The 23,749-nt window shown below is 32.9% G+C and overlaps 3 protein-coding genes across 10 annotated transcripts; 1 reads left to right on the top strand and 2 right to left on the bottom strand.

The window, feature by feature from the left end:
- The first annotated feature begins 2,837 nt into the window (after positions 1–2,837).
- On the top strand, positions 2,838–12,477 carry LOC110626677. Of its 6 annotated transcripts, none has more exons than XM_021772718.2 (15): positions 2,839–3,370; positions 3,807–3,901; positions 4,008–4,121; positions 4,247–4,351; positions 4,506–4,577; positions 6,418–6,530; positions 6,839–6,973; positions 7,938–8,006; positions 8,711–8,798; positions 8,898–8,969; positions 9,042–9,142; positions 10,490–10,607; positions 11,634–11,693; positions 11,801–11,911; positions 12,036–12,177. In XM_021772718.2, exons 1-15 carry the CDS (start codon positions 3,274–3,276, stop codon positions 12,165–12,167), a joined length of 1,482 nt encoding a protein of 493 aa, XP_021628410.1. In that variant the 5' UTR covers positions 2,839–3,273; the 3' UTR covers positions 12,168–12,177. The 6 variants fall into 6 exon arrangements, with proteins under 6 accessions (XP_043817749.1, XP_021628410.1, XP_021628409.1 ...); XM_021772717.2 differs by having other exon boundaries at positions 6,836–6,973; XM_021772720.2 differs by having other exon boundaries at positions 2,841–3,370; positions 12,163–12,477.
- A 1,633-nt stretch (positions 12,478–14,110) lies between these two features.
- LOC110626678 (UPF0496 protein At3g19330) lies at positions 14,111–15,864 on the bottom strand. The gene is made up of 2 exons (XM_021772721.2): positions 15,508–15,864; positions 14,111–15,397 (listed from the first exon to the last, which is right to left on the bottom strand). Exons 1-2 carry the CDS (start codon positions 15,617–15,619, stop codon positions 14,322–14,324), a joined length of 1,188 nt encoding a protein of 395 aa, XP_021628413.1. The 5' UTR covers positions 15,620–15,864; the 3' UTR covers positions 14,111–14,321.
- Positions 15,865–18,835: 2,971 nt separating this feature from the next.
- On the bottom strand, positions 18,836–22,989 carry LOC110625440 (proline-rich receptor-like protein kinase PERK3). Of its 3 annotated transcripts, none has more exons than XM_021771029.2 (8): positions 22,063–22,959; positions 21,407–21,621; positions 21,082–21,290; positions 20,532–20,658; positions 20,191–20,262; positions 19,766–19,952; positions 19,544–19,676; positions 18,836–19,328 (listed from the first exon to the last, which is right to left on the bottom strand). In XM_021771029.2, the coding sequence occupies exons 2-8, from the start codon at positions 21,552–21,554 to the stop codon at positions 19,065–19,067; spliced, it is 1,140 nt and encodes a 379-aa protein (XP_021626721.1). In that variant the 5' UTR covers positions 21,555–21,621; positions 22,063–22,959; the 3' UTR covers positions 18,836–19,064. The 3 variants fall into 3 exon arrangements, with proteins under 3 accessions (XP_021626721.1, XP_043818019.1, XP_043818020.1); XM_043962084.1 differs by having other exon boundaries at positions 21,407–22,520; positions 22,633–22,959; XM_043962085.1 differs by having other exon boundaries at positions 19,187–19,328; positions 19,428–19,676; positions 21,407–22,989.
- Positions 22,990–23,749: the final 760 nt, after the last annotated feature.

Below are 23,749 nucleotides of genomic sequence, written 5' to 3'. Positions count from 1 at the left end.
GAGCCTGAATCCTGAGCAAGGCCAATGAACTTGGAAGCAATAGTAAGGCTAATGAGCCTGAATTCCGAGCAAGGCCAATGAGTCTGGAAGTGACAGTAAGGCCAATAAGTCTGAATCCTAAGCAAGGCCAATGAGTCTAGAAGCGACAGTAAGGCCAATGACCCTAAATTCTAAGTAAGGCTAATGAGTCTCAAAGTGATAGTAAGGCCAATGAGCCTGAATCCCGAGCAAGGCCAATGAGCCTGAATCCCGAGCAAGGCCAATGAGCTAATGAGCCTGGAAGCGACAGTAAGGTCAATGAGTTTGAGTTCTGAGTAAGGTTAATGAGTCTGAAAGCGACCGTAAGAACAATGAGCCTGAATCTAAAGCAAGTCTAATAAGTCTGGAAGCGATAGTAAGAGAAAGGTTTCAAAAAGGAAGACCATAAAAGTCAGATAAAAAGAGAGAGAGAGAGAAGAAAAAGAAAACTGTCAAGATCAAATCTTTCAAAGGAAAGATCACTAAAATAATGCTTTCAAAAACAAAGACAGAACTAGTTCATATTACATTGGCAAAACAATTCATTGCAAATTTTCTCACTTTTATAAGCATAGAATATACTCCCTTAGTCTAATCTACATTCAATCGTCTGACTCAACTTATAGCACTAGGGAGTGGGTGCATTTGATAATATATAAAAAATTATAAATTTATCTTGATACTTTTATCCAATGTTAATATTTGCATTCATCTGAAATATGAAACTAAGTATCATGTGCGATATATTATTTATTAATAAATATTATTGAATTAACAATGAGAATTCTCGTTATATACGCTCTGTGCAAACTCTTATTTTGTAAAAAAAATTCAGAAGAAAGAAAAGAGTAAGGCCAATAAGCCTGAATCCTGAGCAAGGCCAATGAGCCTGAATTTTGAGCAAGGCCAATGAGCCTGAATCTTGAGCAAGGCCAATAAGTTTGGAAGCAACAGTAAGACCAATGAGCCTGAATCTTAAGCAAGGCCAATGAGTCTGGAAGCAACAGTAAGACCAATGAGCCTGGAAGCGACAATAAGGCCAATGAGCCTGAATCCTGAGCAAGGCCAATGAACTTGGAAGCAACAGTAAGGCTAATGAGCCTGAATTCCGAGCAAGGCCAATGAGTCTGGAAGTGACAGTAAGGCCAATAAGTCTGAATCCTAAGCAAGGCCAGTGAGTCTAGAAGCGACAGTAAGGCCAATGACCCTAAATTCTAAGTAAGGCTAATGAGTCTCAAAGTGATAGTAAGGCCAATGAGCCTGAATCCCGAGCAAGGCCAATGAGCTAATGAGCCTGGAAGCGACAGTAAGGTCAATGAGTTTGAGTTCTGAGTAAGGTTAATGAGTCTGAAAGCGACCGTAAGAACAATGAGCCTGAATCTAAAGCAAGTCTAATAAGTCTGGAAGCGATAGTAAGAGAAAGGTTTCAAAAAGGAAGACCATAAAAGTCAGATAAAAAGAGAGAGAGAGAGAAGAAAAAGAAAACTATCAAGATCAAATCTTTCAAAGGAAAGATCACTAAAATAATGCTTTCAAAAACAAAGACAGAACTAGTTCATATTACATTGGCAAAACAATTCATTGAAAATTTTCTCACTTTTATAAGCATAGAATATACTCCCTTAGTCTAATCTACATTCAATCGTCTGACTCAACTTATAGCACTAGGGAGTGGGTGCATTTGATAATATATAAAAAATTATAAATTTATTTTAATTAAAAAGTGGGCTCCACTTAAAAATATGCTAAGGTATATTCTCACATATCTCAAAAAAAGGAAGAGGTAGATAAAAAGGAGGGGTTTTTTGTTCAAAGGAGGGCTTTTTCTTCTTCTGCTTCTCTATTTTTATATTCTCTGCATCTCTTACCTGTCCATATTACTTTAGTTCATAAATTTGACTTGAACGTCGAAGGGTCTCTACCGGGGTATCCCCGATAGACTCTTGACCATCTCTCTTTATTTTCCAGATCTCTTCCTCAAATCGAGTATTAAGGGACCCATATGATGGAGCAAGAGGAAAAAAAACCATCAATCTTCACCCACCCCCTCTCAGGAGACTTCAACGGAATCTCGCTAGCTGAAACTCTCATCGATGCCGTTAGGGGAGAATGGCGAACGTGTATAAAGGATGTATACATTTCAGAAGCACCAATAAAAGCCCTCCCCATTAAAAAAGGCACATCTTCGAACAATAACTTGTTTCTACTACCCCACAAATAGTAACAAAAACAAGTAAGACAATGGACCTTCTCAAGTGTACCGCGAGCGAAGATCCCCATCCATCATATTTAAAAACTTGCTATTTAACTCACTCTAGTCAAACCAGCCTGGATTCATAAATCTTGAACAATCATACAGTCCGTATAAAGGTGAATACTACTTTTAGGTAATCCACACAAAAGGCTTGAGGTGTTTAATCCCGTCAAATGAGAACCAAACAACTTTCAAATAGATCATTGTACTTTCACTTAAACGTCAAATAAGTTCAATTTAAAATTTTAGATCAATTAAATATCTATACTTTGACCAAATAAATCCTAACAAATCCTAACTTAATATAATGTTACTTTTTTAATAATAAAATATTATTTTTTATAATTTAAAACACTAAAAATTTAGTATTATAATTATTATAAAAATTTTTAAAAATATATAAATATAATAAATAATTTTTAAAATTATAAAAATAATTTTTTATTAAATAAAAAATATTTTTGTTGTTAAAAAAATATTATATTATTAAAAAAATAATATTATATTAGATAATACAAAAATTTTTTTATTGTTATACAAATCTAGAAAATCTTAAATTGGAAAATTGTTGACTCTCTATCTGACATGCAAATGAACCTTGCTTAGAGAAGCCTCTGAAATTGAAGTTTGGCGCCGAAAAAGAGATGGGTTGAAAGAGGAGGAGTTGAGGTATACATGGAGGCTTCTAAGAGAAGCCCAGTAATGGGCTGGTAGCTGGCGATGTCAAGTTCCTCGAGAAAGCTGATGAGCAGTGCATTTGATGGAGAAGAACCATTTTGCTTCTCTGCCAAGCATATTACAATCGCAAGATTCACAATGGATTCCAAAAGAAAACCCTCTTCTTTCATCCCTCGAATCTTCTTTGCTTCACCTCTGAGTAATCTTCTCCTCCTATTTTCTCCATTACATACATGCATATATATGTGTGTCAATGTATGGAGCTGCAACTCAACCTTTCAGAATAATTAGTATTCGAATTGGGATTGCGTTGAAGCTCAAGAATGGAGATAAAGCAGAAAGAAATCATCCGATTGGAGAAGGAAGCTGTAATTCCAATTCTCAAATCACAGCTTATCTTGAACTTGACGGGTTTCATTGGTACCTCACCCTTTCTCCTTCCCATTTTCCCATTTCAATTTCTCATTTTTGTTTGTGCATAATTGGGTCATTTCAGCTTTTGATTTCCCCCCCCTCTCAAACCATTTTCTCTTTAGACGAAAATGGAATTCTCAGTTTTATAATTTGTCTGTGTTTAGAGTAGAAACCATGAAGCTAACTCCATATCCTTGCTTGGACATCCATCAAGTTAAAACTTCCAATTTGAGGAAAAATCTCCTTAATTGGATATAAGTAACCTTGTTATCAGCAGCTTTTTCATTTTATGTTATGGGGCATTATGCAGGCAACTAGCTTTGCCTGTTTTCCCCTTCCCTTCCAAGCTACTCTCGAAATCTCATGATAAGTTTGTACAGTTATTGATCTAGATGCTTTCATATTGACTTTACTGGCACTTTATTTTTTCAATGTTCCGTAGCCGATCCTTCTGAGCGGGCTGAGTTTCTAAAGCTCTGCAAGAGAATTGAGTACACAATTCGAGCTTGGTACCATCTACAGTTTGAAGATTTGATGGTAATCAAGTGCTTTTGGTCTCTTTTCTTGATCTTGTGATAATTATTTTGTTGAAGATGTTTCTTGCTTACTGTTGTACTTGAATTAAATGCATCTTCTGTTGCAGCATTTTTATTCCCTCTTTGACCCTGAGAGTGGGGCTCAGAAGTTGGAGCAGCAAAACTTATCTCCTCAAGAAATTGATAAATTTGAACAGAATTTTCTAACTTGCTTCTTTCAGGTACTGTGGAATATGGATGTTCAGTTATGCATGCATGCACACGCTTTTGTGAAGTTTTGTCTTGCTGTAAAATAAGAACTAAAAATATAACGCAAATTAAGGTGGAATCAAATCCATTATGACAGGTGATGGATAAGAGCAACTTCAAAATAGCAACTGATGAGGAGATTGATGTTGCACTATCAGGGCAGTATCTTTTAAATCTTCCAATCACAGTAGATGATTCTAAGGTTTGTTAACATATGATTTATATGATTGCCTTTCGTAAAGTACATGCATAAGTAATTTTTTTTTTTTCATTTATGTGCATTTTATGTGCTCTTTAAACTTGATTCTCAGATTCTTCATCTTTCTTCTTATTTTTCTTCTTCTCTTTGAGTGTAGCTTGACAAGGAACTTCTGAAAAGGTACTTTGCTGAGAACCATCATGTAAAGCTTCCTGCATTTGCTGATAAGGTATTGTACTAAATTAGCAAAATAGACTGATAGCTTTAGAAGATCTTCTGGGTGACTGCATTTTTGGATATCAGTAGGCAAGATGTTCCCATTTTTGTATTTGGTATGATGCCATAGCTTCTTCTTCTTTTTTTTTTTTTTGATATGTTGCTAGAGAAGTTTGATGGCTACTAGCTGAATTTTCTGGTATCTTTGGTTATTATTTGGTTTATCCTCCTAAAGTTTTTGTCTTCTTGTTAATTGGTGGTTTAGCATTTGTTTAGCTTGTGTTCATATTTTGTTGGTTGCCTCTTCTTGCCTTTTTAAACATGTGGAAAGTCATCTCTTAGCCTCATTTCTATGGTGTTCATGATTTATGTGTTTTGCGCCACTATCTTGTTATACCCACTGGATAAATTTTTATTTTGACATTTGTGCTAGACAACATTTTTATTTCTTCAGTTACCACTGCACTAAACACTAGGTTTAAGTGAATCTTATTTTCACTTCTGAGAAAAGTAATTTGCTATTTAGACACTACTTTTCTAATTAAGATGGAACTCAAACAAACTTTGTGTGTTTTCATGGTCCTGGAGGTTGTGGATCAATAATTGGGTCTCATTAGGCAACCTCCACCAACTGCATTTAGCTTACTGATCCAATTGTCCCAAGCTCTTTTTGGCTAATTCATGGGCCTACATGCATCTGGTGTTCTATGACTCATTTCATGGGTCTAGCTACCTCCACCAACTGGATTCAGCTTACAAATCCACAGCCATTGGGCCTAATTTCTCTGACGAAGATATTGTTATCTTGGATCAATAATTAGGTCTCCATGCCCTTGAGGCCCTTTTCTTGTAAATTCTTTTCTTCTTCTTGGTTGCCCACTGGTGTGGGATAACCCACATTCCAATAATAGGGAATTTGGATTTAACTTTCTAGTATAGTTTCAATGTTTGAAATGGTAAACACATTGCACTACTAGAGCCAAGGCCTTCACTTGAATTTTCCCCATATTAACAATCCTTTCTATCATGGCTTCATTTTTCAGACAATATTTAAAGTTGGTTGAAAAGGAGTTTGCTGCCACACTTTGTACTTGACCTTATTAAGGGAAATAAAATCTGTGATAATGTCAATGCGTAGCTGTCAAAGTCTCATGTTTCCTCACAAATATAACCTTATATTGCCCTCTGCTCTATTGTGAAGTCACTGCTTTTGGTATTAAACGTGTTTCTAGCTTTGCACAATGCCGACAGATGGAACTCACACTTTGTGCAGTGCATCTCCTAAGCTGATGAAGTCATAGGCTTCTTTTACCTCTTGTCAACACTTCTTCATATTACAGGAAGGAGTTTCGTTCTGGTATGGTAATAGACTAATAGTTACATCAGATTTCAAGGACAACTTTCATTCTGCCTGTGCATTTAGGATATAGGCGAAATTTCAAACACATGAGGTATCTTAATTTATATTCTATTCGTTATGCAATTATTTTCAATTTGTGTGCTTTGTGGAGGTAATGGCTTTAACAAGTGATTTTAATATAGTTTTAGGACTTTGATCTTTTCCCCCTTCTTTTTTGATATCTTGGATCTAGACAAATGTATTCTTGCTATCTGATCTATATCGACCAACATGATGCAATACATTCCTGGATACAAATGACTGTCCTATCCTAGTTTCTGTAGCCATGTGGTCCTTATTGAATCCGTAGACTAGTTCTCACAAGGATCATTTTGAGTAACTGCATTTTGTTGATAGAAATTATGTAGTGAGTTTACCTTTCTCATTTGCTCCGTCCTTTTATATTATGATTCTTCATCAAGTGAACTAATCTACGTCATGTTTGCATTTTTAGTATATTATATTTCGACGAGGGATCGGAATTGATCATACAACTGATTATTTCATCTTGGAGAAAGTGGACATTCTCATTGCACGTTTTTGGGCATTTCTTTTAAGACTGATGCGGTAAGCAGGCCCATGATGCAAAACTTTATTACAGATGTAACTTGAGAGTCTTAATTTTCGCAGTACATGAAATTCCATTAGACTTTCTTGAATGAAATTAAACGTTATCTTTGCAATGTTTTTACTTATCGTCATTAGCACTGTTTATCAAGTTGCCTAATATAATCATTTACAGTTTTACATGTATGGTAATGTAAAGTTTCCAGATAAAAAATTGAAGCATAAATTATCTCCAATATTGATATCCTTGGTCCAACACCCCATCTAAAGTAATAATATTAATTTCACTATTATGTTGCTTGCAGCAGGCTAGAAGAAATGTTGACCAGAAGGTCAAGCAGACAGCAAAAGAAACATGTAAAGAAGAATAATGAAATTACCACTCTAGCAGATCAGGATTTTGAACTTGTTGAACGAATTTGTCTAGAAAATATGGAAATAAGGTTGTGGATTTCATTTGAATGCTTGCGGTTATTATTATTTATTATTGATGAATTTGACTCTTTATTGCTTCTATTTGACAAGGCATAAACCACTCTTTGAGCATCTTTTGCATAACATATTTGTGAAAATTGTTGAAGTTGTATTAGTATATCTATCTGCAATACTTTTTGTTATTTTTAACTTTTATTCATATTTACTCCAACTTGTCTCTTATGATTATTCATTTGATCAATTTATACTTTTTTTACAGTTCCTTAATCCTGATAATATTTCCATTGTTCAGCTAGTTGAAGAATCAGACCAATTTATATAAAAATACTCTCTTTCACTTTCTCTTGTGCATGCACATACACATGCATGAGGGTGCATGCACATACACATGCATAGAACCTGCCAGGAGTGCCTCCATATGCTTTTTTAAATTGAGGCTTTAGACCTCTTCATTGGCTTAAATACCATCACCTTAACTATGATTTGCAGTGAAGTTCAGTTATATATGACATAGTAATTAAAACGGCAATCTGCTCCCAGATTTTTTCCCCTAATTTCAGATGTGGTTACTTGAAACTGGAATTTAACTTGCAATGGTTAATAAACTTGAAAATCGTGCACACGTCTTTGTAATTTGTTTAATGGGTTAGAAAGAGGGAGGGGAGTGCTTGGGTGTGCCCTTGCAATTATTTATACAACAACAACAACAACAACTATGCCTTGATCCTAGACTAGTTGGTTCGGATATATGGATCCTTTCTTTCTCATTCAGCTTTGTTGGAGACTAATTCTGCATCGATATTCAAAAGGAATTATTTATACCTAAGAAAAAGGATTATTACCATGAACAGTAATTGGCATATGTTGAACACACAGCCTGCGATCTGCCCATCTTCAATTTTATTTGCATGCTTTTTATCAGTTGATTGTTGCCACATAGTGACATTCCTATTCCTGCTCTGTGTTCTGAAGTATTGGCAATTTGCTGAGCAAGACTACAATACAAGAGCCTACATTTGAAAGGATAATAGTAGTTTACAGGTAATGCTTTTGTTCTTTTTCTTTTTCTTTTTAATTATTATTTTGTGAGTAGTGTTACGCTGAACAAGTCTTGCATGATTGTGTAAACATTTTTTGGTGGTCATTCTAATTGCAAGATGAGCATATTGGTGCAGGACAGATATAGAAATGTTGAGAACTGCCTGCTAATGCTTTTATAGTAGGCAAATTTCAAACAATAGATGATTTCAGGGTCAAGATTTCAGCAAGAAGGAAATTAGAAAACCATTTATTTCCTAAACAGGAAAACAGTGGGAGATATATAATATTCCTAAATAGAAATATTTACAAAAAGAAAAAATCCGCATATTCATAACTAACACTTAGGTCAAAAGGATCCCAAGTCTGTTTTGCTTGCCTGCATACTTTTAGTAATTGGTGCACGTTATCCACAGGGTTCCTGTGATCTATAGTTTTATGATGTGGAGGAATGGTTCTTTTCAATTAAGGAATAGTTCTTTTCAATTAAGGAAGTTGAAAGCACCTTAAAATTGGATTTATTTCATGTTAGACGAAGCTCTTTTGGTTGATGATCTTAATCTATGTGATTATTCATTTATTTATTTGAAGGGTGAGGGGAGTGGAAGCACTTTAACGTATTCCTCAAGTCATTTTATTCTGAAACTAATTTTGAAAAAATGATAAATAAAATTATTTGAGACCATGGAAGAATGCTGATTTACCAGGAAAACAAGTACGAAAACAAAAAAGGACCGGGGAATCTATGTGAAGCATTTCCAGAAAATTCCAATGGCTGATATGGAAATAGTTCTTGTGAGACTTTTAGCTTTGCTCTCTCTCATTCTTTTGCAGCCTCTCTTTTGCTTTGATGTTAATATACCAAATGACCTGGTGTTGAAACTTTTATGCCAGCCTGAAAAGAAGAATCCTGGGTTAACTCCAGTCGACTGGGTTTGGTTCCTGGGTTCTGCTATAATTGGACTGGTGAGTTTTTTTAGTAGGCTTTTTCCCCCTTATTTTTCTGAATTCACTTAGCATGCCTTTTCCTTTTTACAGGTTGCTGTTATGAGCTCACTTAAAATGCCAATGGCTGATCTTTGGGTCACTTTTGCTGTTATTTCTACAATTATCGGTTACTTTGCTAAGATATACATCATGTAGATCCTCTCTTTCTCTCTCTCTCTACTAATTTTCAATGCATATGCCTATCTGCGTAAACTTTTCACTTTAGCATTGCACATTGCATGTTAGTCATAGATATGAATAGAAAATCTTTGTGTAATTCTTTTGGGTTTTGGCAGGTGATTTACATTTTCACTATAATATGTGGATCACATTGTCATATTCCTTTCCACATCTTAGCTCTTGCTGCATTATTACAATAGATAATCGAGACAGCATTCTGTAGCAGCAATAATGTAAGATTGTGGGTAGTTTTACCAATTTGATTTTTACAGTTTTATCCTTTATGACACTCCGACTCTTCATTTTGCTATACCGTATCCATGTCGACATGATACTTCATAGGATACGGCATGGATTATGCATCCGGCACATATTCGTGCACTAGAACACTTGATTGACATATTCACGCATAGGTAATAAAGTATTTTTTTTTCTCTCAAGATGAAGATATTTAGATAAAAAATAGTTATTTGGTTGTATTTTAGATGATATATTTAGTTGTATTTAATTATCTTTTTAGGCTATAACTATTACTATATAACTTTATATTTTTTCGTTCCAGTTTATTTTAATATAACGTGTCCAAGTACTCGTGTCTAAACTTAAATCCATCTCCCCATATTTTCTATTCATGAAGTTGACAAGTTAGACATAGGGATATGCACTCATTTCTAACACCTGTATCCAAGTCCAAGCAACATAGGTTTTATCCATGCTATCTGTGAAATGCCCTTCTGTGTTCTCATAATATGGGGGTGTAAATTGGAATTTGAGTGAGGTGAGCCTTGCTGCAGCAATAAAATTGCTTCTAAGTAATCAGAAGGTTGTTCTCAAGTCATGGAAACAACCTCTGCGAAGGAAAAGAAAGGACATGGCAAAGCTTGTGTTAATAAATAACCCTTTGACCAAAGGGAAAAACTTGCGTAAGTGGGGTCTATATGTACTTAAGGTATAAAATTATAGTGGGGTCCATAACTCCATATACAAATCATAAAACCCCATGTATTTACGCCTTGAGTCCATATAAAATTAGTTTGGGCAAGAATTTCCCTTGATGAAAATGGAGTCTTATGCATTTGGGATGCAGTTGGAATTTGGGTAGACCGACCATAGGTTGACTCTGATAATGCCTTGCATGAGCATATTCACTTCTTAGCTGCAAATTGTGTCATGCTGTTTGTAGGTTACCATTATTTCTCTGCAACAGATTTAGGGCTGTATACACTCTCCTAGTCTAGTTCTTTCTTTTTTTTTAATACTTCCTTTCCCTCTTGATTACTGATGTGGATATTATTTCTTCAACTACGGAACTACCTCAGGTATCAGCAGAGCTTGGCTACATATCAGAAATTAATTACACAGCTCATGTACGACAAACAACTAGATAGTGGAAGGGGTACACTTCTTCACCTGTGTGACAGTGTCATTCAACAGGAAGTGAGTTTCAGTCATGATGATTCCTTCTTTATTTGATATTAATAGGTTGAACTTTTCAAAGACTAGCAACAATTTATTTTATCACAAAATATCTTATGCCTACATTTATTTTGCTTATTAAAGACGTAGTTATAACTGATGTCGCCTGAAATCCTTTGGCCACTTCACTGGGAAGATTATCTGCAAAATAAGCAAGGGTTAAGTGATTGTTGTCTCGTGGCAAGCACTCCGACACTCAAGTCACTGTGATTATGGAATGAGCTTTTGGGAGTAATGAATGCTATTGAGTTCTCAGAAATTGCGTACTTTAAATGTTGACTACCAATTACTTTTACAATGGAAAAAAAAAAGATTAGTTGTCTTTGGAATCCGGGCTACTGGCTAGTGGATCCCACGATTGTAGGGACTCTGTTGATTTTTTGTTGAGTGTTGGTCCACTGATAACGGCTAAGTAACGGAGCCTTGGTCTTGTCCAGACTAGTTTTCTCCTTGTGTCTGGGTCTAGGATAATGATGCTCTGACCCAGTCGACGGGTGAGGACCGAGCCACTACCAAGCCACTTCCAAGCCACCAGTTACAAAACAATGGAACTTGGTCAAGGAGTTTTGTCTCAGTTGGTGAGGCAGGAGTTGTATCAATAACTATTCACAAACTGTAGTTAACAAGATTATCAGACTGGATATTCAAATAGTAATTCAGATAAGCCACTCCATAAGAGCTAATTATTGCTTTTGTTGAGATGAATTAGGTTGTTAATTTACTTATACTATAGGCGATTGTAACTGATATCATGTAACATGATTAGGTTAACAATGTTGATTCCATTGCTTCATGGAACTTAACAATGTAGGTTGTTTATTGCATGCAAAGACTTTCAGATTTCAGGTGCCTTTATATTTATATGTATGGTTGAGAAATAATCAGTTGACCATACTCAAATATTTAAAATGTTTTCCCTGGTTATGATTCAGGAAAGGTATATTTAATTGTATACTACCGGATGGTTAAATCAAATTATTATTTCAGGTCAAAGAAGTTATCATTTCATTCTTTATATTGATGAAACAGGGCAAAGCCACAAGGCAGGTATGCAACAGTTCTCTCCCCATTAATTTTCTGTTATCTACTGAATATTGGAGGATATGATGTGGATCCCTGTAGCATATCTTGTAACTCTGATGATAATTGAATAGGATTTGGATAAGCGATGTGAACAACTAATCAAAGAAGTTTTCGACGAGAGCTGCAATTTTGATGTTGATGATGCAGTCCAAAAATTAGAGAGGTTGGGTATTATTACACGGGTAAGAACCTATTTTCTCCCTACAAAATTCAGCAAATATGTTTAGAAATATAGTGTAATCTAAAGCCAATTTGAAAGTACTTTCAATTTTTATTTACGATTGTTGCTGATATCATTTGTGGCAGGCATCACCTAAGGAGATTATGGGCCAAGTTGCCAACTTTTTTTTCTTTCTCTATCTCTCTCTCCCCTTCTTTTGTGACTGTTGTGTGATTTATGAATTCTTTCTAACTAGAGAAGCTTTTAATGCAGGATGATCTTGGACAGTATAGTTCTGTTGATATGAAACGTGCTAATGAAATTATTGGCACCACCACTGAAGAGGTTGTCCTCAATGTGAAACAACAGGGCAATGGCAAGCCTTGATGTTGGCACCACCACTTCTTTCTGCGTTGTTCTATACTTCTCTGTTAATATATGTTCATCCTGAAAGCTTGATAAATGCTATTGGCACATACAATCAGTTAATTGTTATCCTAATACTTGCTAAATTGAGTTAACTTGCAAAACTCAAGCGTTGCATCCCTTCCTGGCTGCTAAATGAAGAAATTTTCTCTTCCCTTCCTACCCCCCTATCCTGCTAACTACCAAGGCTTCGTTTTGTACAAGGTTTCAATTTTGACAAGGATGGTATCTAGATGGGGACGCATGTATTTTGACAAGGTTTTTGTTTTAATTTTGTTGAAGCTAGAATAATAGAAGAGCGAAAAAAATAATACAAGAAGATTTATGCGGTTGGTTATGAGAGCCTATATTCACGAGTACAAAATCTTAAAAAATTATATTTTTATTGAATTAAATTACGTTCAAAACACATATGATATCATATAAATTAAGTATTCTCATATTATAATAAAAATATATCAAATTTTTTTATTTTAAGAATATATATTATTCTATCAATTTAAAAATATAAATCAAGAATTTTTTTATAATATCTCCTTAATTACAATATAAAATTTCATCAACTCTAACAAATTTTAACCAATTGGATACTGATGTGGAATTGATTTCATATAAAGCTGAGTGCCGTAAAAAAAGATTCATGACGACTCCAATTAGTTTTGGATTAAAATTTTTATTTTAGAAAAATCCATGTTGGACCCCTATGTCCCTTAGACAGGATATTACACAAAATTTAAAAGGCTGGTGTTTCTTTGATTCTCAAAGTGAGTTGGTTACTTATCAGAGTTTACAATCACTCGGTCACTGTATGACAAGCAATTGATATCTGAAGGGCCACTCTCTTCAGTTTGTTACTGTGATGAGCAAGTAGCAGGGAAGAACTTTGATACCTCTCCAATTTATTAGGGAGATTTACAAGAATATCTATAAAGAAAATCATAGTATATACAATATTTTAATTGTATCCATGTTTAAGCATAATATTTGAAAACCATCATTTACATTGTTAATTTCTAATATAATAACATATATTTAATATAAATTATATTAGGGATTTACAGTTTAGATGTGTAATTTATTTGTAAAACAAAAATATTCTACATATTTATGGGATAAGAGTTATCAAAGAACAAATATTAAAACCTTTTTCTTGCACTTTACGATACTGAATTTAGTGCACTGATATATACATAGTTAATGGCTTATATGTAATCCTCTATATTTTAGCTTAAAAGATATATTCAAAGATGTTTTTTTTATTGTAATTAAGTTGACGCACATGAATAATATATTTCAATTTTTAACATTCTTGATATTTTAAGTATATTCTAGTATTTCCCATGCAAAGGCCATAGCTTGTGAAATGTGTTAGATTCCCCATTTTTTGAATTTTTCTTCACTTGTTTTATAGGCTAGCATATACAAAGGTCACAGCTTGTGCAATCTATCTAGCATCCATCCGTACTAATAAATTAATGGTAATTCTGGACAGAAATCTAAGGATATGATTGTAACAGTTGATTAAAGCAAGTGTTATCAATAACTGATAAAATTAAAGGATATATAAGCAAAATATTATTTTATGCATTGTTTTACTATTATGTGATTACTGATTAATAAATTTTCAACATTGTTTTACTGATGCATTTACCCCTTTTAAAAGTTTATACAATAACAGAAAAAAAGAGAATCGATTCTAGCAAATTTCTTATTTCCAAACTAATGAATCGTGATTGAAATGAAAGCATTCAGTTCCTTTTAACTTTAAAAAATTTCATCTCATGCATGATTCTTTAAAAAATAAATAAAATTCTTTTCCTGCGAATGATTTATTCCAAAACTGGCAGAATATGTTAAGGTGTACAAATGCTATGGCTCCCTAAGCATCCATTGTTTAAAAATGGAAGCAAAGGCTTCCCTCCCAGTTAGGGTGTACAAGGATGAGTTTATACAAATGGAATATGGCAAGTATATGAAATCCAAAGCTAGAATCAATTGGTTACTTGTTAGGAATTAGAATTCTGATAAACATGGATCTCTCGCAGGAGAAGAGATCTTGCCTTGTTAACAGCATTAAAGCAGAGGCATATATGTTCCTCAAGATCTTTAAGCTGGTCTATAAAATTAAGATGGTTTTTTTGAAGGTGTTTCAATACCTCTGAAATGGGATGCTTGCCATTTCCCCTTTCAAGTCCCAGCTGAATAAGATGCTTATCACATTCAACAGAATCGTGAAGACGAGCAACAAGGCGATCGATGGTATCAAGATCATTATTTAGTACGTAAGTTCCCCTGGCTGCAGCATCAAGTTGCTTGACATGTTCAAGTTCTTTCTTGGTGAGTTTTCTCGGAAGGTTTAAGACAGTGCAAAAGGGGCAGGCGACAATGGCAATAAGGGAATGAGTTGCTATCGCCACAGCAGCAAAAGTAACAGTCACAGCAGAACCGATGATGCAAAGGGCAGAGGCAGCAGTGGCTCGGCGAACTAGGCTGACTCTAGAGCGGGACTTGCGCAGCCGGTCATCTAGTTGTTGCCTGAGTTGCGAAAAGCTGTGGCGTATATCTTGGAAGTTATGTGAATCCGGGCAAGGGAATGGATTGTCACAACGATCAAATTCGAGAAAAATCTCGTAGGCGTAATTGCATTGGGATTCAGTAAGGCAATCTGAGTCTTGGGGAAGGACGTCAAGGAGCTTAAGGAAAGGATCATACAGAGCACGGGCACGATATACACTTCGGTGGAGGCGAAGGCAGAGGTGGGTAGTGTTTTCACTGTGATCAAAGTAGTTAGAGACCAGGCGAGTAAGAGTGTTGGGCACGGCGTCGCGGAGAGCCTCCTCCACACATTCACGGTTCGGGTGAAGAACCTGTGCCAAAAGTAACTGGCGAGCCGCCTCATCGTCATTGTTAGAATGAAACTCAATTTGTTCTCCGTCAAATTCCTGAGGACTAGATATTTGAATCTTGGACCATATCTCGTTGTAGGAATTAGATTCAACGGCGAGGGTGTATTCACGAGTGAGGTTAACAGTGGGGGATTGCAAAGTGCTCGACACCGGCGTCCCATCCGTCGAGGTTCCACCTGGCGACATACACCCATTTCATTCAGGCATTTACACAAGCACATTACAAATACAACAAAGATAAACCCAGCAGCTTTTTTAAAGAACAAAATGATCGCCCAAAACAAACCTTGAGAAGGCGGAGGATCATTATATTGGTGGAACTCGATGGTTGTAGCCGGTAAGTTTGGTTGCGACGTTGAAGCTGCGGACGGTAACTTGAGAGAGAGGCACTGCAGCATTTGACCGACTCGTAAAACCAAGAGTTATCCACGCACTAACACTTGCAGAGCGGTGTAGTGGTGGCAGAAAGAGGCGGTGATGCTTGGGCCCCGATTCAAGAAACATATATAGCAGCCTATACTGAATTTTCCTTTGGAATTGCGACGGATGAGATCATCTCGTGCGCCTGTAGATATCTCCAGGCCAGAGTGAGTTGACCGAGTTCCTCCTCGCCGTTCTTCTTTCCTTTTCAAATCATGCCCGTTTACGTTTTACCCGTATTTGACTCCACAACCTTTGGGCCTTTGATGAGACGAGATTGGGCTTGATAGTTTTATCAAAGATAAATTAAACTTGAATTTTTGAATTTGAGTATAATTATAAATTAATATTTATATTTTTAGAATTAAATATTTAAATTTTTTTAATTAATTTATTTAAATGAAAATTTTATTTATTTATTTTTATAGTTAAAAGTATAAAAATATTTTTATTATTTTTTAAATAGACAAACTATATATTAATATTTAAATTTTAATATAATTAATAAATTGATTTTTATATTTTTAAGATTAAACTTTTAAATTTTAATTTATTTATTTATTTTTTACGTATGAAAATATTTTTATTATTATTTTTTTAAATTAAGAATATTAAAAGTTAAAATTTCATACATTTTTTCTTATTTATTAAAATTTAAATATTTTTTATCCTTTATTTTTTATTTACAAAAACACTTAACTTACCATTAATTTTTATTTAAATTATCATATTCAACTAATTTCTAATACTCTTTATTTTTTAATTTTCATTCATTAAAATTTATTTTTAAATAGGATCAATTAATTTTTAAATAAATTATAAAATTTTACAAAAAATATTTTAGAAAGAAATTATACGTTTGACTATTTATTAACTTTAAATTAATATTTATAATGGATGGAAAATTTATAACTTTAAATATACTGAATATAGAGGAATTTAAGAATTTAATTTTAAAAATATAAAAACTAATATATTAAGTAGTATATTAAAATTTAGAGAGTAAAGTGTAGTTTGTATAATATAAAATATTGATAAGAATTTAAATTTTTATGAAAATATTTTAGATATTTAAAATATTTATTTTTTCTTTAACCTGTTGATTAATAAAATTATATATAAAAATACATTTCCTGCGGTCTGATTATAAAAAAATTTAAATGTTTAATTTTAAAAATATAAAGATAGATATATTAATTGCGCTAAAATTTAGAAATTAAAATATAAAATTTATTCTTTTATCAAATATCAATTTTAAGCACACTTTTTTATTTAAAAAAAATTATTATTTAGTCCCATAAAAAATCACAAGTTGATGTTTTAATTTTTAAAAGTATATTAATTCTTTCATTAATTTTAACTATAAATTGTTTTGTTATTTAATTTTTATAATTTAAATAAATTTATTAATTTATTTTATAATTTTGTAAAAAATTTATTAATTAATCTATTCGTATTAATATATTTTAAATTTTTTACAATATCTAATAGTTAAAAACTAAAAAAAATAATTAATAAATTTTTAAAAATATTTGAGATGTATTAATATATTATTTAAAATTAAAAGAATAACTAATTATTTTTTCATAATATATACACTAAATAGTAAATTTTTTATTTTAAATATTATTTTCATAAAATTTCGTAAAAATATTTTACTTAAATAAAGTTACCAAATTGATTTATAAGAGAAAATATGTATCCATAACCATATTATTAATAAAAGAGAAATGTATAGAGAGTCAATAATTTCATTGATTGTTAATTTTTGAAACTACTTCTTTTACATCCCTAACCCTAATTTTGAATTCAACAGAAAGACCCAATCATATATTTTGACGAGTGAAGAAAATATTTTTTGTGAGGTAAATATATAAGAAAATAACATTGCCTGATTACTAAATATATCATTATTAATAATATTTAAGTAAACAATTAATTATTCACCAATTGATCACACATTTTTTTAATAAATACAGAGGTTAATTATTTTTTATTATAAAAATATGTTATCAATTTAAATTAAAAAAATTGATTGAATTGAATTAATTTAAAATTTTAATTCAATTTTTTATTCATTTTAGTTCTATTCAATTTTTAATTTTAAAAATTTTAGTTGTTCCAGTTCGACTTGATTTTGATCCAAAAAAAATTAAAAAAATAAAATCGAACCGATTAGTAATAATAGTATATTATTTTGAGAGATTATATCATATTAAAATTAAAATATTCTAATTAAATTTTAAAATACTAAAAATAAAGGATAAAATAAAAAATTTATTAAAAAATTAAAAAACTGAACCGAGTCTAACCGAATCAGACCGATTTAGTTTGATTTAATTTCTTACTAAAATCAATTTGATTTTTATAAATACCAAGATTTTAATTTTTAATTTATTCAGTAAAATCGAACTGACCAAATATTTATCCTATTCATACGGCCACCAATGTATACACATACTTATCAACTAGTCTTTACAAACAATCTCGATGGTTAACGATATCATACTTAACGTTAAATACCTCACGTTTAAGTTTTTTTCTCTAATTTATTATAATTTGTCCTAATGGATAAATATAATGTAATAAATATAAATAATAGTGAATAAAAGGCAAAAAAATCCCTTATAAAATGAATTGATGATAAAAAATATTTCAATGCATTTCAATAAAAGAAAAAGAAAAAAAAAAGCTTAAGTAATTGGAGTGAGATAAAAGTTGAAAGTTTTGATAGGGTGAAAATGAAATTGTATGGTAATTGTGTTAAAAGCATTAAATAAAGTAATTAAGGTATGTTTTTAAATTCAAGAGTAATTTATTTTTTTTTCTGTGATTTTTTAATTTATGAATTTTTTATTTATAGTGGAGTCATCTGAGTTAGTCGATATATTCTTATGATTATAAATTAGTAGTTTAAATTAAATAAGCTAGGAATATTATTACTATTAAAATTTTATTAGAAAGTTTTATTAATGAATTTATTGCAGAATACTGATAAAAGTAAAAAGAAAATCAATCAAACTCTGTTATGGATAAATATTTTTTTAAAATTAGAATAAAAACTCAATTTACTACTAAGTGAATAATATTGGCTGTTAACCACTGCACAGTTACCCATATTTTTGTATAAATCATACATATGTCCTTTGGATATTAAACACAAAAACAATTTACAAGAAAGGAAAAATTCAGTATCACACAAATCTCAACTTTACTTTCATATTAACAACAAATAATGGTTTACAGCAAGATCTCAAATACATTTATGCCACAAAAAAAAAAAAAAAATGAAAAAATTATGCAGCTGTTCTTTTATACACTTCTAACAAACAGCTGAATTTCTTCAAAAAAAGGGATGAACAAGAAGAAAGAAAAGTATAACAAAAATCACACTCAATATTTTGGAAACAAATCAATTTGTTCTTATTTTGATGCTTTAAATAGTTGGCTTCCAAGAGTCACAATTGGGGTTCCTTCCCCCATGACTGTTGTTAAGCTCATCTCTTTCTCGAGTATCCGATCGAGTTCCATCACCACATAACTCATCGCAGGTCGCCTTTCGCTTGAAGGTTCCAGGCATCTGACTATCAATTGTATGAACTCCTCCATACCTTCAGCTGTGAAGCTAGTTCCCAATCTTTGATCAACAATGCCAGCAAAAACACTGTAGTCCTCAGTATTTTGAACCTTCATAAGAAAAAACAAGATATCCATTTTAGTTCCAATTACAAACTCACAACTTATGCAATATATTGAAATATGCAGTATCTACCACTGCTTCGTTACTTGTATGCATTTCAGGGATACTAGAACGTGCGCCAGTATGAACAGACAACTATCCATCTATGTTCATGCATGTGCAACCATAGCGAGTATTTCATGATGACATGATATATCCATACCCATTCTACAAGGTTTTGGCTGGAGTCTGGAGATGGCGATTCTGTTGCTTGTTGTCCGTGTAGTAACTCCAGAAGGAATACGCCAAAACTGAACACATCACTTTTGTCAGAAAATCTTCTGAACTCTTTCACCCTGCATACATCAATGGTGTATGGTCGGTAAAGTGATATACTGCAGTACCTTAACAGATATACAAAACATGGAAACTTTAGGAGTAATACTCTGGTGCAAGAAATATTTCATCTGCTGTCACTAGTGAAGATGGACCTGCAACATCAACTTGTCTCAGGAAATTAAGAAGTCCTGCATCTGCAACCTTCGCAATAAAATTTTCATCAACAAGAACATTGGCTGTTTTGAAATCCTTGTGTAACAAACGGGGACTCTGAGAATGAAGATGAGCCAAACCTGGACAAAATTTTAGATAATCAAAGGTATACTCACTTGAAGACCTTTTCCGTATGATGGAAAATGCTTTGTTCAATTTCAAGTCTTACCAAACTTGACACATTTTGCGTAAAAAAAATATTGATATTCAAGTTTATTTTCTCCTTTTTTTTTTTTTCTGGACAAGATATTTTGTCTGAATAAAAGAAAAACCTATACCAGGAATGCCAAAATGCTCACTGATTTTGCAGAGGATCACCTTTAGCTGCACCGAGAGCTATTGAAAGTCTAAGCTTGAATTCTAGCTTCCCATCCGAAACACGACCAGGTCCTGCAAAGAAAATATCATGCATTCAATATGTAAGAAAGCAAATATCAAGGACGCTTTGTCTGTATATATTGATCAAAGAACATCATATCATAAGGAAATTATTTTAAGTTTACAATATAACACATCTTATTGTGTTGCATTATAGTAGAAAATCTACATTTCCCATATTGAATGATTGTCAAATGTAGAACAATCAAGATGTATTGCATCACTAATTTACTATAGAATTCAGGTTAAGGAGCAAGATTAGTGATTGGACAGGGAGTTACCGTACAAATGACTGGAAACACTCCCATTAGGTATATACTCGTATACAAGAAACTGTAGATTACTTTCCTGGCAGTACCCCAAAAGAGTCACAAGATTCCGATGCTGAATAGGTGAAAGGTAGCGCACCTGATAACACCAATCCCATCAGACCAAACCATTAAGGATGAAGAAAGAATAGGAAAACACATAGAACACGGATAAAGTACATGTGATGTTCTAGGCTTTAACATCACAAGGCCTATAATGCAGCAGAAGATGCGCTCACAATTTTGAGAGGAAAGGATTAATCCCATATGAAATGGTAAGTTCTTCGCTTTGCTAAGCCATTCATAAATAGGGAAACTGCATATGCTATAACCAATGTGGAAAATGAAAAGATGAAATGCTCTCATTTACTATTCATTTTCGGAAAAATTATCAATCCAATAACATATTTTTCTACCACTCTCCATTAGTAGAGTTATTACGCCTTGATAAGATAGAGACAGAAAAAAAAAATGTCATATTGATAGAAGTTTTTAGTCTCAGTTGCATGAAAATGATTATTACCTCATCAACAAATTCCGGGCTAGGTGCACCAACTCGCTTTTTGATAGCCACAAGCATCCCATCATTAAGCAAACCCTTATATACTTCTCCAAATTTTCCTATCCCAATCAAATTTTTATTACTAAAATTGTTTGTGGCAAGAGATAATTCTTCTGTCTCAAAACGCCTTGCTTCTCGAATGGACAACTCAACCCCAACAGGCCTTCCTTCTGCAGGTTGTGAGAATAAAAAACATATATATATATATATATAAAGCTATCATTCTTCATACTTAACATTTTGCTCTTTTGATCCCCTCTTGAACCAAATAGAAAGCAAATGGTACCTTGAGATGGCTCCGAAGACCCTGTCTCGGATGTTCTTGAAACACTCTTCTTGTGAGATAGGTAGAACCATATAAGAAAGATGATGATCCCCACCAATGCCACGACTCCTGCAGCACCTCCTAATATGGCTGCAAGAGTCTTTGACATTTGGTATGGGAAACACTTCAACAACGCAGTGAATTACTACTGGAAAGTAAAATATTATACATGGAACCTGGATCAAAAAGATACCATGAGCAGGTAAACTATGATCAATGAGGACAGAACATTCAATAGAAACAAGGAAAAAGAAAATGTCTACACAAAAAAGCAAGCAACATTCTAATAAAATCTACTTGAAACAAGTAGCCACAGCAATAAGAGTGCAGGAAGTGATCATTCTTTTAGTAATAGGCTTAGCAGTTAAAATAGTAGTTTTAAATAAAAGTTACTAACAAGAGAACCACAAGAGAAACAGACTTTAATAACAAATGCCCGTTTAACAAATGCCAACTAACTGATCAAATAGCCAAATCCAGTGCAAGGTAACAAAGTCCACAGTGTGATTTCATTGACAAAGTCTTGAATTCATTGAGAAAAGTATAAAATTCTATCAAAACTGAAACTGTTTAAGACAAAAAGATAGATTATAAGTAAGCATCTGAAGTCATCAAACCTGTATTCCCAGAGAAATAATGCAGCCAGATCTCCAGAAATCTCAGTTTCATTTGCCAATAACAGAATCAGCAAAATCAACACTCACCCACATTCCCACATTGAGAATGAAGTCTCTTTATCTCTATCACTCAATCCCAACACCCAGAAAGAATTTTGAAATCAAGAGAGAGTAATATAAACCCAGTTACAATCAGCACCACTTCTTTGAGTTGCAACTGTCAAAGAGACAAAGGCAGGCAAAGGGAAGCAGAGATACACAGTTTTCAGGGGCTGCAAGAACTGATAAGTAATGAATGAACGAATGAATCAATGAATAAAATCAATCAATCTCGTGGTTGTACTTTTGAATCAATAAATTTGAGAATCATAGTTGGGTACAGACAATGCCGACAAAAAAAGACCTCGCGCCGACAGCACACTCAGGGTTGGGGTTTATTCCTATGACTTCTCTTCCACCTAACTATCCAAAAAAAAGAACACTTAGAAAAAAAAAAAAAAACCAAAACCCATTAAACCACCCAACAAAACCCACCAAATATGTACAACCAAATAAATAAACAACACCTACCCATTTCTTCTTTTGATGTTTCAAATTCAAAAGAAAAAAAAAAAATTAAAATCCCTTGCAGCAAAAACTAGAATACAATAACAAGTATGGAATTTGAAGCAGAGGAAGTATGCAGTAGTGTTATATCAAGATGATAATGAGAATGAACGAGAGAGAGAGAGAAAGAGAGGGAGGGAGAGAAGGGTATGATTCTAAATTAGTAGTATGATTTTTGTGTGGGCTGTAAAGCAGTATGATTGTTGTCTGGTACCGCAATTTGGAAGGAAGTTTATTTTGTGTCCCCTGTATAGAGCATCTTTGCTGTAACAGATTCACACTTGCCTTCTATAATATAACACCACAAACATTTATACACCTGTACATGTGTGCACAAACCAGGGAAAAATCTACCCATTCAATCAATCAAAATATATTATTTATGTTAAAATTATAATAGTTTCTACTTAAAAATATAAATATTAAACTTAAGTGTTCATTTATTTTATCTGTAAAAAACAAAACTTTCACATTCTTGGGTGGCAAATCAAATGCATATGTATACAAGCATTGAACAAAGAAGAGGTTTGTGAGTGTGAGATTCACAGCTGGTTAGGGTTGTTATCCCCACCAGCCAGCTATGTTGACATTGCTCCTACTAAGTGATTTAATTATATTATTTTTTATATATATATTGTTAGTATTTCTTTTTCAAATATATATATATATATAACGGCTAACTCTCGGGTGTAAAGTTTGAGGTTTTTTTTTTTTTTTTTATAAAAAACAAATTTGGCAAAGTAAAGTTTGAGGTTGCTTTCTGCGTTATGGTTTATGTTTTATGTGACATGAAGACGTTGGATTCTTGTCTCTCCTGCCTTGTTTCAATCATTCAAGAAAAAGTTCTCTATGCTGTTGCCTTCTCTTTTCTTCACCCACAATATTATTTGATATGATAACTTCTCATACGAATCCTATACACCTAACCAATATTAATTTATAATTTTAAATTGTTGCTGTTATGATTTTAATTGTATAAAATTAATTTTTAATTCGAGTTATTGAAAAAAAAAATTCAAATGTTTAGAATGATAAAATCAAATTTAAAAATTTTGGACGTAAAATTAAATGTTTTTTAATT

Source organism: Manihot esculenta, chromosome 11 (assembly GCF_001659605.2).
Source record: "Manihot esculenta cultivar AM560-2 chromosome 11, M.esculenta_v8, whole genome shotgun sequence".
NCBI classification, from domain to species: Eukaryota; Viridiplantae; Streptophyta; class Magnoliopsida; order Malpighiales; family Euphorbiaceae; genus Manihot; species Manihot esculenta.
Note: the sequence above shows the minus strand (reverse complement) of the source record. Positions and strands in the feature narration are given on the sequence as shown.

What these genes read in the sequence shown, in the direction of transcription:
- LOC110626678 (XM_021772721.2), bottom strand. Translation starts at nt 15,619, where the DNA reads ATGCTGCAGTGCCTCTCTCTCAAGTTACCGTCCGCAGCTTCAACGTCG. An exon ending in TGATCCTCCGCCTTCTCAAG is followed by an intron (nt 15,398 to 15,507) that starts GTTTGTTTTGGG and finishes GTATGTCGCCAG; the next exon opens with GTGGAACCTCGACGGATGGG.
- LOC110626677 (XM_021772717.2), top strand. Translation starts at nt 3,274, where the DNA reads ATGGAGATAAAGCAGAAAGAAATCATCCGATTGGAGAAGGAAGCTGTA. An exon ending in GAACTTGACGGGTTTCATTG is followed by an intron (nt 3,371 to 3,806) that starts GTACCTCACCCT and finishes AATGTTCCGTAG; the next exon opens with CCGATCCTTCTGAGCGGGCT. An exon ending in TTTCTTTTAAGACTGATGCG is followed by an intron (nt 6,531 to 6,835) that starts GTAAGCAGGCCC and finishes TGTTGCTTGCAG; the next exon opens with CAGGCTAGAAGAAATGTTGA.
- LOC110625440 (XM_021771029.2), bottom strand. Translation starts at nt 21,554, where the DNA reads ATGTCAAAGACTCTTGCAGCCATATTAGGAGGTGCTGCAGGAGTCGTG. An exon ending in GCCCGGAATTTGTTGATGAG is followed by an intron (nt 20,659 to 21,081) that starts GTAATAATCATT and finishes TGGTGTTATCAG; the next exon opens with GTGCGCTACCTTTCACCTAT. An exon ending in AGCTCTCGGTGCAGCTAAAG is followed by an intron (nt 19,953 to 20,190) that starts GTGATCCTCTGC and finishes AATTTTGTCCAG; the next exon opens with GTTTGGCTCATCTTCATTCT.